Source organism: Ceratotherium simum, chromosome 32 (assembly GCF_057802395.1).
Source record: "Ceratotherium simum simum isolate JZ-2026a chromosome 32, ASM5780239v1, whole genome shotgun sequence".
NCBI classification, from domain to species: domain Eukaryota; kingdom Metazoa; phylum Chordata; class Mammalia; order Perissodactyla; family Rhinocerotidae; genus Ceratotherium; species Ceratotherium simum.
The window spans coordinates 9,190,805-9,204,603 of NC_141931.1; the positions used below are offsets into that span (position 1 = coordinate 9,190,805).

At 37.8% G+C, this 13,799-nt stretch overlaps 1 protein-coding gene across 2 annotated transcripts in view; it reads right to left on the reverse strand.

Moving 5' to 3' along the window:
- Positions 1–13,799, reverse strand: part of APBB1IP (amyloid beta precursor protein binding family B member 1 interacting protein) — a 102,165-nt gene that overhangs the window by 54,702 nt on the left and 33,664 nt on the right. For both annotated transcript variants that reach the window (XM_087420682.1, XM_004425286.3), the window contains exons 2-4: positions 8,247–8,318; positions 4,462–4,549; positions 582–874 (exon numbers count right to left, since the gene is read on the reverse strand). In XM_087420682.1, coding sequence (XP_087276808.1) covers positions 582–874; positions 4,462–4,549; positions 8,247–8,318 — 453 coding nt within the window. The remainder of the gene's footprint in view (positions 1–581; positions 875–4,461; positions 4,550–8,246; positions 8,319–13,799) is intronic.

Consider the following 13,799-nt stretch of genomic DNA (forward strand, 5'->3'; position numbering starts at 1 on the left):
TTGAGTATTATCAGGGAGTGCTGCATACAAATATAGATTTCAGCCAAACTATAATAATTCCTGAATATGATATGTTCTTTTTTTTTTTTTTTTTTTTGAGGAAGCTCAGCCCTGAGCTATCATCCGTGCTAATCCTCCTCTTTTTTTGCTGAGGAAGACCGGCTCTGAGCTAACATCTATTGCCAATCCTCCTCCTTTTTGTCCCCCAAAGCCCCAGTAGATAGTTGTATGTCATAGTTGCACATCCTTCTAGTTGCTGTATGTGGGACACGGCCCCAGCGTGGCCAGAGAAGCGGTGCGTCGGTGCGCGCCCGGGATCCGAACCCAGGCCGCCAGCAGCGGAGCACGCGCACTTAACCGCTAAGCCACGGGGCCGGCCCTGGTATGTTCTTTATACACACCTATGGGTCTTGTTTATGGAGGACTCTGACTTTGCAATGAACATACTCAATATCCTGGCTTTTTAGTATTTCAGAGCTTTGGGTGTACAAACTCACGAATGTAACTTTTCTTTGAACAAAGTCAAAGATCATGGATAGCAGAGGTCAAGGGTCCTGCCATCTCTGGCCCCACAAACTTACCTGAGAGAGAGGTTCAGGAGGTGGTGGCGGCAGAGGCAGGTCTAACATGGGATCAGCTGGTGGAGGCGGTAACTTGTCCTCATATTGGCTAATACTCGTTACAGCCACATTTGCTCCATAACCAAGAGAGGCTGCACCACTGAAATCTGAATCTTCCAGAGATGCCGATTGACACCGATTCTGAGAGGACTCCTTCTGTGCCTGGATTGTCCTCTGCTCAGCTTCACTTATGTCGGCTACGAGATCTGCCATGAGAGCGTCTAAATCTTGGTCTTCCAGTGCATTTAAGGACTCTGATAGGGAAAATCACATTAACGATCAAAACAATGATTTGTACCTGGAAAAACTGAAAGAAGATCAATTTTAGGGGTAATATTTGAGTACTATTTGCCAGGGACTGGGGGATTCAGGAAATAGGGAGAGGTTGGTAAAATTGTACAAACTTTCAGTTATAAGATGAATAAGGTCTGAAGATCTAATCTGGTGACTAGAATCGGTAACACTGTGTGGTATAATTGATATTTGCTGAGAGAGTAGAACTTTTTTTTTTTGTGAGGAAGATCAGCCCTGAGCTAACATCCGTGCTAATCCTCCTCTTTTTGCTGAGGAAGACTGGCTCTGAGCTAACATCTATTGCCAATCCTCCTCCTTTTTTTTTTTTCCCCAAAGCCCCAGTAGATAGTTGTAAGTCATAGTTGCACGTGCTTCTAGTTGCTGTACGTGGGACGCGGCCTCAGCATGGCCGGAGAAGCAGTGCGTCGGTGTGCGCCCGGGATCCGAACCCGGGCCGCCAGCAGCGGAGCGCACGCACTTAACCGCTAAGCCACGGGGACGGCCCCTGAGAGAGTAGAACTTAGATGCTCTCACCAAAACAAAAAGGTAAACATGTGAGGTGATGGATGTGTTAATTAACTTGATGGGGGGAATCCTTTCACAATGTATATGTATATCAAGTCATCACGTTGTACTCTTTAAATATCTTACAATTTTGTCAATTATACTTCAATAGAGCTGGAAAAAAAAAGTAACTGCCTTCTCCCTCAAATAAAGAAAAGGAGAAAAACATGTTCCTTACATTGGGGACCTCACGGACCAGCTATAAAGTCAAATCCAGCACATGAGTAGCTGCCTAAGTGGAGAATTCTTGTATATTCTGGTGCAAGATCTTAGAGTTTTAGAAAAGTAAAGGAGGGTTAGATGGTGGAAATGGATGGAAAGTTCTCCCTAGGCCTTTGGAGGGCAGACAGAGTACTACTGATAAATATATTTGGAAGAAAGTGGGTCTCAACCAACTGGGGTTTCATGTGTCTTGAGACTTTGGCGTCAGGATAGAGCTTCTGTAGGCACACCACCCAACAACAGGAGCTCTCACGTTCAAAGGAAGAGCAGTTAAGGAAAAATAGCAGGAAGAAAAGCAGCAAGGGGGTTGAGGAGTAGAAAATACTTTTTTAAAATTGGGATTAGGGCCGGCCCCATGGCTTGGCGGTTAGGTGCGTGCGCTCCGCTGCTGGCGGCCCGGGGTTCGGATCCCGGGCGCGTACTGACTCACTGCTTCTCCGGCCATGCTGAGGCCGCCTCCCACATACAGCAACTAGAAGGATGTGCGGCTATGACATATAACTATCTACTGGGGCTTTGGGGGAAAAAATAAATAAATAAATAAAATTAAAATTGGGATTAAATGGTGAAGACTTCAGAAGACAATGAGCTGAGGGTTCACTTTTAAAGGAAAGGGCAGACATGGATTTTCAGAGTGAGGGTGCGGGAGGGCAGCTCACATGAGAATCTCTTCTATGTGTGAGATTACTGCGGAGGTCAGATGTGTGATCCTGAAAGCTGATTAAACTGTGTGGTGGTCAGTGTGGTGTCGGTTAGTAGTGCTGGTAGAATGCTTTGATGATCAGGCATTCGTTGGATGGCAAATGTAATGAACAAAGGATGGGCAGGAGGGAAGTGACGACGAGGAAGAGAATTCTAGCTGCTATGTGTAGGATGAACCGGACGGAGGAAATGGCAGCAGTGGAGGTGAGGTCTACTCACTAACAAATAAGCATCCAGCTTTGTGAAATAATGTATTGCTAACATCATCATCATAAACACCATGTAGCATATTATATTAATGCTAATAGTTCTAGTGTGTAGCACTTGGACTAAAATTTGAATCTCCTGTGTAAAAAGGGCTTATTTTCTTGTACGCCATTTTGCATAAAACATCTTCATAAAATTAAGTTAAATTTATTTAAAAATTTTCGAGGAAATACATGTAGAACTAATGAAGCATGTTCATTATTTCCTAATGTTATCAATGACATTGTGACTGTTGACATATAATAAAAATGACTTTAATCCTTTATAAAAAATTTTAGGGACAAAATTCCCACAGTAATACTTATATTAATAATTTCCAAAGCAAATGATAATCCTAAATATAGCAAGATGGAATTGAATAATATGAAATTGGAGAATAAAATATAAATGGATTCTGTTCTGAAGTTTGTCATTAACTCTCTGAATGACTTTGGGTGAAATATTTTTAACTCATTTAGCAACGTTTTAAGTGCAGACAGTAAAAAATCTATTCCTATTCTAATTCTCAACAAATTTAGTTTTCAGTACACATCAGTACTTTCTTATGGTCTTGGCCAAATGCGAGTTGTGCCACATATGTACATCTTGCTTTCTTAATGACATGAGTTTCGTGTTGCTGTACTTGAACATTACTATGTTCATACATTGCTGAGTTTCTTTGTGTCTGTCATTTTCAGTAATTTTTTGATACTAGGTATTGAGTGCTTAGAAAGCATTAGTTGAGTTGAGTACAACTGACGTACTGATTACATTTTAATTTTAATTAAATTGATTACAGCACTCAGCTGTTATGAGTGTGGCGAGGCAAATCTGCACTGTTCATACGGGCAAGCCTGTTATCTATTAATGTCATCATTTTACAAAAGTGTATTGCTTTTTTGAAACTTCATGGATGTTACCATCATTCAATGTTATGATGATAACGACTGACAGGAATAATAAGTGTATATGGCAGATAGAAAAGAGGGTGGGAAAAGAGGAAACCAGAAGAGATATATTATAATTTATCAAGATACACACATTGGTACCTAAGGATTTATTGAAAAATTACTGAAAATGGCAGAAACAAAGAAACCCAATGAGTGACAGAAATAAAACTTGGAACTCTGGATTTCTGTAACTGGGCTCCTCTATTATTTTGTTTTTCATTCTTTTGGTAGGCACTGCAAGTCTTTGGGAAATCTTTTTCAAGAGTTGCAAAGCATTCTCACTAATTGGGAAGCAATTACTTCAAGATTTATTGTAATTTGAATAGCATATGGGCTAAAAATTGTCTCCGCAGTAAATAGAGAGATTTTTGTTAATAAAATAATGTGACAATCTCAGGGAGAAAAAACATGTCAAATAGAACAAATATATTATATATTAATTTTATATATAAATATATTGTATTTGGAAGCATCCATTCATATATTATCAATCATCATGAAAGGGATAGTTCATTATTATCCTTGAACTAACATTTCCTTATTAATATTTTCTTATACTACCGTACATTATTACTCTAAGGGCTTAGTAATAAGAAGAAACTCCCTTTACTTCTTTAAAAAATAAGATAGTTTTGAGACTTGACGCAAATGCAGGATAGTTTTCCCTTTCATTATAGGTAAAAATACCTTCTTGTCCTCTCAATTCAGTCCAGACACAAACAATCTGAAATCCAGGAGTTTAAAAATTATACTTATCATGATGTCCAGGTTCCTTTAATTTTGTTTTCAAATTATAGCTCCATACAGAGTGTAATCATCACTATGATTTCAAATGACTTAAGAAGAGAAATTATGATGCTTACCATTTAAATCCTTAAAACCCACACTAAAGTTAAATTCAGCTCTGGCAGGTTTAGGGTCCGGAGGAGGAAGAGTGTCGACTCCTAGACTCTGTGGATACAGATCCCCACCCCCAAAGTTATTTATGATACAAATGTTTTTGCAGCACATTTTAATAATTAAGTCAAAGACGATTTATTGTTTACACATTTTCGCTCTAAATATGTTCTTTAAACACCGTATGCTTACTTAAAAATGTTTTATGAGATTTCTTCCCCTACAGAAAATTTCACCTTAAAAGTTATTCTAGAAGGTACATTTGAAACAAAACAGGTCAACTGAGAACGATTAGAATGAGATAGTTAATTTTTATAAACAATAGAAAAGGTTTCCCGTAACGATGCATTTGTGACACATACACTACATATAATTTTATAAGGACGTAGGCAATGACATTAAAGAAAAGGAATGTTTAGTCACTTGGAAGACAAAAGTTGTTTCAAGACGTACTCTGCAATTATACAGTAAAATGTTATGCTGTTACTCCTATCGAATAAAACTCTTGTTAAAAAGAAATTAAGATAGAATTAGTTAACTAATTTTGTAAAACATTATTTTTTAAATTGAAAAAATGATTCTTGTATGATTTAAAAGCTATATTACATATAAATTTAAATTTTCAAAAATATTTTTATGTCTATAGTTTGAGAAGTGATTTGACCTGTTCCTAAATAAGGATGACATTTGCAGAATACCATGCAAAGTGAGTGCATTCTTTGATGTTAATTTGATTTGGTAAATAATATCTTTGTTCATGTCTTAAATTTCTGAAGGAAACCAATCATTATACATTTGAGAATAAATTAATGAGATATAATTAGTTATAAGTCCTAGAAAAAAAAAGACCATTAATCAAGAAGTTAAAAAGAATTAACCCAAGCAAGTTAGAATCAAGGATAAAATGTGGGAAAAAGTGACTACAACCCCAGAATTCATTCTATAAAACAGAATGAGCATGCAGAAACTGCCAAGAAAAGGGAAAATGGATGAACGAACTAGGGGGCAAATACCATAACAAATTTTAGTGAAAGTAGGAAGAAATTAATGAGTTCATTTTTTAACGCTATAACTAAGAAGTCGAACATCACAATTAGGGTAGCCAACTAATTTTTTCTCAGGAATGTAACTTACTATGCTATTTAAAGAAATTAGAAGTAGTTCTCTAACAAAATACTAACACATAAATGTGTGATAAAACAGGCTTCTAGCAAAATGTAGAGAGAGGGAAAAAAGAGAGAGGAAACTGATTTTAGAAAGGAGCTCTTTTAACCATAGGATAGTCATTCAAAGCTGAAAATGAAGTGAAGTATGCAGTGTTTTTCTCTATATGTCTGGTGTGGCCTGTGAAATTATTTTAGGTGGTATACAAAAACATGAACAATTAAAATTTAAATTATTGTGTATCTATTTGGACATTTATTAAGAAAAAATTAAGCTAGAATGTCTGACCTACTTTGAGATGAAGTTTAATTTTAAAAATCAACTAAAGACAAATATTCAGAAAGTAATAGGACAGGTGGGTTGCAGATAGGGCAAAAATCACAAAGGTGGTATGTGAGTGACCGAAGTTTGAGAACATTGCTCTCTACTAACTAACCTCCTTAAAAACCATATGCTTGAAAATGCATTTCATTAGAAGTTGCATAATGGTGATTTTCCAATTCTTTATTCCTTTTCAATGTTTAATTGGAATTCTTCTATAAAGAAGAACTTTCTCAGATCAACTATTTGTTTACTCTGAAGTACAGTTTGACTAGGACCATAGAAAGACTAAGATAAATGCTTGATTCTTTCCCTTTGTTTATCAATTTTCAGAGTAATAAGTTAATGCTCTGGCAATTTCCAATGGTGACCAATAAAGTAATTTTGCTTTTGTTTATTTTTGATATCATCATGAACTTACAGTTTATTTAACTTTGCCATGCAGAAATTTAAAATTTTTATATATTTAAATATTCTCTCTTTTATAGCTTATGGCTGTCGCATCTTAGGAAAGCTACCAACATCTTCAGATTGCATAAACATTTCTCTCATGTTCTCTCTCTCTATACACATATATATACATAGATATATACATATATGTCTATACACATACACATAACACACACACATATATATGTAGAGAGAGAGAAGGAATGATAATGCAAATGAGGTAACATGTTAACTAATGAGAAATCTGGGAGAAAAGTAAACGAGAGTTCTTTGTATTATTCTTTCAACTTATCTTGTTTGAAATTATTTCAAAGTCAAAAAGTTAAAATCACAATATTACATTTTAGTTCCCTATAATTTTTGCTTATTTTGGGAAATTAGAAAGCCTATGGCTAACCCACCCATCTCAACCACACCCCAGTTTCAAAGAATAGAATAGGCATAAAATTCACAGATGGGGATCAAAATGCCAGCTTTTCTAATGGCAGGGAAAATACCCAATAATCTCAAAGGGCAGTTGATAATGGCAGAATTGAAGAACAGATTTTAGACCCAAGGACAAAGTGCGGTCTTTTCTGTACCCTGAAATCTTGAGACCAACCTGTTGGGAGGACTGTATTAGCCAAGCAAGCCCTGGGACTACACCTACTTGAGCGCAATAAAGAAAGAGCAAAAACCAGAAGGGCCTTGAGTGAAGGCAGGTCCTAGACATGCGGAGGGGCCCCTTCCTACTCTTGAGTTACGATAACAATACCCAACTGTGGTTCTATGAAATCCCAGACTCTGACCAATCAGAAGTGAATGAATGGACAGAGAGACCCAGATGTTCACTCAAACCCTCCCTTTCATGGGAGGAAAGAAAGTCCCCTCATCTCTAGAGGTGGTCACCATCCCAATACTCACCTGTTCATCAACACCCCTTTTATCTAAGGCTATTGTCTCACATTTTGTCTCTTCCTTCATAGAATCTAAACTTTCTTGAATTTTATAAGGAATATAGAGTAGATGTTAGCTAAAACTGATTTATTTTTCCTAAAATAAATATTTTTAAAAAACATAGACTATTCCTCATTTATTTTCTTTATCTCAAAGAAAACTTTAAGAGCCTGTCTTATTTAGGAATATTGGATTATTCTTATTTTAATATTTTATGCAGAAAGTGATGAGCTGACTATGCTCACCTGGAGGACACTCCAGGACACGTTCAAGCTCCCCTGATTTTGTAACCTGGGTCAGGGGTGCTCAGGTCGGCAGCCCCCGGGCTCAGTCGGCCCGGCAGTAGGGTGATTTCTGAGTTAATCTGGTCTTGGTGTCGGCGGCTTTTTCTTACACCTGCAGCCTGTGGCTGAGTGGCTTTCATACTACTTTGAAAGAACTAAGTTCTAACAGTCTAATCAGAGGCCACACTAACTCCCACTTAGTCCTTTAAAATGTAGCATTTCCTCAAAGATTGGTAAAGAACCTTTACTAATGATGGTGTGATTTTCTTAGCTAGTCTTTATAGGTAACTGCAGGGGAAACTGTTCAGGGGTGGTGGTTGTGGGGCGTTTGCTTGGGAAAAATCTCTCCATTGGCTAACGAGGAACTGCCATAACAGAATGTATGTGGGACCAATGTATTCAATGAACTGAACTCAGAAGTGTATAATCACGAAAAAAGCTTTATTTTTTTCCACCCACTGTCACAGTTACATCGGGAATGGATAATATTATCAATCTCCAGTCTTTTTTTTTTTAAGATAGCTCTCTCATCATATTAAAGTCAAATTCTGTAACCCCATTTTTTTCTAATTTGACAGTTAGGAAGGAGAATTTACCTTGGTCAGAAGATCCATCTCTCCCAGCAGATTGCTGAACATTTGGTCTATATCTTCATTTGATTCACCCATCTGAAAAAGGAAGAAACCCAGACGTAAACAGTTTAATAAAAGCCTGATCTCTGGATAACTGTTCCATCTCTTTCCTTTCCCCAGGAGCCCCATCCACAGGCAAGTAAGCCGAGAAGAGAAGGCTGTGGATAGCAAGGTCCGTTTCACCCTGAAATTCCATGCCTGACCTCCCTCCAATTTGCTTGGTCCAAGATTGAACCAAACCCTAGGAACTGTCTCAGAGCGACAACTGGACTCTGCTTTTTCAGACTAAACTAGTCTCTTTGGGGCCAAGTGGACATCATTCAAGAATTCACATCACCATAGGACACCCTTATTAAAAAAGAAGAAAGCCTCATGTCAGAGAGATGTCAAACTTCACCTCCACTTAAAAACTTGCACAAAAATGATATGTCAGGAGTGAGTAAACATATTTCCCAAACGATTCCTTGCTTTACAAAGACATCTCTGAAATAGCAGCTTTCAGTACATTTATTTGAAAGCATTAGGGTGACAAACACTTAGAACTAAAATGGTCACACAATCAAGTGATAAGAGATGGAAATAAAACATATTTTACATTATAGCCTTTCTTTGCCTAAACCAAATGAGGGGACTGTCCAAGACAGGAAAAGTGTTTCCATAAAATGGGGCAGGGCTGCCTTGTGAGGCATAACTAGTTGCTCTCTTCCTGACATTTTTTGCCAAGGCTGGATGAGGAAATTAGGAGACATGATTACTCGTCCTCCTTCAGCCACTAACCAGCAGTGTGTTGTTTAGTACAGAGAATCGACTGCTTCATCTGTTAAGATGAGGAATTTACCGCAGATCATTTCTAAGGGTCCTCAATGTTCTAAAACACTAGAAGATTGTGCCAATTACAGTTCAAGCTGAGAAGTCTGGCGAGTGTAGTATCAACATGTATTATTTAAGCCAAATAATATTTACGGGTGTGTATGCCTATGTTTGTGTTTTCGTCATTTTATATGGAAATTTTTAACTATACACAAAAGTTGAGAGAATAATATAACAATTTTCATGTACCCATTGTCCAGTTTTACAATTACCAACTCATGATTGACCTTTGTTATTTAGATATCATATCTAATCTTCTCAACAGATAATTTTGAAGCAAATATTTTTTCATAAATATTTTAGTATGTAGCTCTAAAAGATAAAGTTTTTTGTTTTTGTTTTTTTACCATAACCATGACACTATTATCTTTGTACACACATGTGCTTGTGTTTGCTTTAAAATAAATTATTTGGCTAAAATAGCCAAAGTCAAGGCAGATTTTTCTTTCCTTGAATAAATTATCTTGAAAATTTATAGTTCTCCCTTTACCATAATGTCAAACTAATACTTGAGCAGTAATATCTTTCCATTTTTAATAGTTTTAGCTAACTCAGAGTTTCTGTGTCTCTTTATAAAATATGTATAGGAAAATCCTCTGTCTTATTGACTCTGCTACTTAAAACTAACCTGAATGATTTTTTTTTTTAAATTCCAATTCTTGAAAGTAAAGAGATGTAATGATGATGATGATGATAATGATGATGATGACTCTACCTAGCACTCACCACGTTCCAAGAACTGTTCTATAATCTGGGTTGCTGTTAACAGTGTGCACCCAGTATGGCACTGACACTGAGTGATCAGAAGGAATGATGGCTGTGAAAACCATTTGGAGTGCATTGGTGCATATCCTCCAAATATCCACCCTGCGAAGTTAGTGCTCCATCTTCCCAAATTATCTTCAGCAGTTATCCTGGGTTTACATCACTTAGGAAATCTTCTTGCTTAATTTTCCCATCAAATATTTTCCCCTCTGCCAATTTTAAGAAGGGAAAATGATTTCTTCCTTTATACAATTTTACCATCTTCACTGAATAGGATTGAGAGTATTTTTCATCTGAATTTCCTGCTCGCCACAATAATTCTTTCTTTGCTCTCCTTCTAGGCTCTTCCTCTAGTGAAACACAAAAGCTACTCTGAGCCACAGTTACTGAGTACATTCAATAGTCTTTTCAAGTTTTAAGTTGTTCATGTTTTATTTTGGAGGAAAGAGATTTGAATTTCTTTTTTTATAATTTTATTTATTTTTTCCGCCCAAAGCCCCAGTAGTTAGTTGTATGTCACAGCTGCACATCCTTCTAGTTGCTGTATATGGGACGTGGCCTCAGCATGGCCGGAGAAGCGGTGCGTCGGTGCACGCCCAGAATCCGAACCCGGGCCGCCAGCAGCAGAGCGCGCGCACTTAACTGCTAAGCCACGGGCCGGCCCAGAGATTTGAATTTCTGTGATTGTTCATTTTCCAGAACACCCTATCTGGCTTCCAGTGGAGGAAGTGTCTTGCAGGAGGATGAGTAGCTACAAAACTGGGTTGGCCAAGAAGGGGCGGGAAGGGGACTTCAGTTAAAACAAGAGAGGTCTATGATACCACGGGACAAGCACATTCCTATGTAGCAGACACACCTGAAAGAATCAGGTGTACATACACAGGGGACAGGGAGGCACCTGTTTAAATCCAAGGAAGGGCTTCAGTGAATGCTCAGGGTCTGACCACACAAAGTAGGCAGGTGAGCACTCAGGTACAGAAGTGACAGGTGAAGCAGACACTGCAAGTGTGGGTCTGCATGTGCAAGTCTAAGAGGTTGAGGAGGAATCAAACACAGCATCAGTGAAGAAAGATAGAAGATGTTCATCCTATTTTATGTGGGTTGTTGGGCATAGTGTTTATCACAGTCAGAGAAGGAAAGAGAGCAGCAGGTGGGCCTTGGCTCTGGTTGGGAAGGGGAGTCAATGCTAGGATCCACTCACATGTGGTTTTTTTTTTTGTGTGTGTGTGTGTGTGTGAGAGGAAGATTAGCCCTGAGCTAACATCTGTTGTCAATCTTCTTCTTTTTGCTGAGGAAGATTGGCCCTGGGCTAACATCCGTGCCCCCCCTTCTCTACTTTATGCGGGACGCTGCACAGCACGGCTTGACAAGCCGTGCGTCGGGCTGCACCTGGGATCTGAACCTGTGAACCCCAGGCTGCCGAAGTGGAGCTCAAGAACATAACCGCTATGCGACCAGGCGGCTCCCACTCACATGTGGTTTTAATCCCCTTCCAGTTGCTTACAAAGTATCCGAATCATACCCTCCCTTCTTCAAATTACCTACAAAATGGAGGGAAGAAAATATTTAAGGCAGCAAAGTACCCATGGCTTCATAAACTGTCCCCTCAAACAATTAACTGGTATTCAAAATCTTGTAATGGATGATTCATTCATTAAATTAAAAAGAGGAAATTAGCAGAATAAACAACAAAATTCCAGAGCTGCCCATGTGAATTTATTTTCATTAGAATATTATGCAATGAAATAATGTGACAAAATAAAAGAATCCTTGAAATGAATTATTATTAACAGGAAAAGTTAAGAGTAAGTAGGGCTTAGCGGTTAAGCGTGCGCGCTCCACTGCTGGTGGCCCGGGTTTGGAACCCCGGGCGCGCACTGACGCACCGCTTGTCAAGCCATGCTGTGGCAGCATCCCACGTAAAGTGGAGGAAGATGGCAAGGATGTTAGCCCAGGGCCAGTCTTCCTCAGCAAAAAGAGGATTGGCATGGATGTTAGCTCAGGGCTGATCTTCCTCACACACACAAAAAAATGTTAAGAGTAAGTATTAGCATTAACATGTTTCAAATTTTTCATAAAAGAAAGTAATCCAGAGGGGAAGGGGGTAGGAGAAGGGCAAAAGGGTAAAGGGGCACATTTATACAGTCACAGACGGTAACTAGACTTTTGATGGTCAACACAATGCAGTCTATACAGAAGTTGAAATATAACGATGTACACCTGAAATTTATGTAATGTTATAAACTAATGTGACCTCAATTAAAAAAAACAAAAGAAAAGTAGTCCATTCAGAGTGGAAAATATAGATGTATTTGCTGACCTCAAAACTGCCCATCAGTGTTGCAATAAACTCATAGGAACCAAAGAGGACGCTAGTAATAAGAATTCTGCCATTGATGCTTTCTCTTAAATCATTAAATTGGGAAAAGTGCTAAAATACTGAAGAATAAAGTCTTGAAAGGCAATGTGGCATTAATGAGTCAGAAAAACCCATTAAGCCCAAAGACTTTAGTTGCTCTGTACACATCCTGATACAGACCGGGTTGAGGACATGCCAGGGTGAGTGACACATCTAAGATGGAAATAATTTGAAACGAGCACATTCTCGTGACCTCTGCTGAAACTCTCCCTATGTTCATCTGGTAAAAATCTTTCCCTGCCCTTCCATTCCTTTCCCCCAGAGTCTGTTGATATTAAATTACTAAAAGGAATCAACATCAAAATTGTGCTGTAAATCTACAGTCATAAGTAAATCTGTTACTGAATGAATCACAGCTTAAAAGTGTTGCATCCTTGGTAAAAATAATAAGACATTTAAGTTAGGGGCTATTATTGACATAAATTTGGATTCATCTGTAAATTCAATCATCTTACATATTTACCCTCTCTGCGAGAACACCTTAATTTTAGGATGGACAGAACAAGGGTCACACGGATATGTGTATGTGTGTGTGTATATATGTATATATATATATACATATATACACATATATATATATGTGTATACACATATATATATGTGTATATATGTATATATATACACACACACACACATAGTGTATACACATAGACACACACACAAGTGTGAGAAAATAGGGCTGTGTCTATTTGTACGTGTGATATTTTCCAAAGGTCAAAATCAAGATTAAAAAGAGAGAGAGAAAGAGAGAAATACAACACTCAGCCTTGAGAGCTCAAGAGCGTTATTGGGTTAACAGCTTAAAAGAGCAGGGGTGGAGTAGCCTTAGTGAAGCAATAGATTGCAAAATAAGCAATGTGCACATCACGATTGGGTGGAAGTAACATCTTTTTGTGAGTACGTCATTTCTGAGTTCCTTTCGTGTCTTGGGAACAATAACAAACTGTTGATTAAAAGAAAACTGGAATAGTACTTTATCAGATAGATTTTGTTGGCTTTTTTGGGGGGGTGGATAGAAGAGGGGTGGGGTTGTTGAGGCTGCACATCCAGGGGGAAATCCTGCCTTAGATTCCCTGAACGACCAAGGAATTTTCCGTAATGCTCAATATTTCCCTAAGGCTCAAATTTCTAAGACTCAGTTTTTATCCTCAAATAGTTCCTCTTTTCCACGTATATAAATTTCATATATAAACTTTAAATATACATATTTACAAAAATCTATCCACAATAAAAAAAATAATAACTATGTGAGGTGTATGGATGTGTTAACTAAACATCTTGTGGTAATCATTTCATAATATTACATATATCACATACTATCTTGTACACTTCAAACTTAAACAGTGTTATATGTCAATTACACCTCAATAAAGCTGGAAAAAAAATCTATCCTAAGTACTCTGATATACGTATGTTTAACAGGACATATATTTATGTCTTTGGCAAAGTTAACCTCATATATT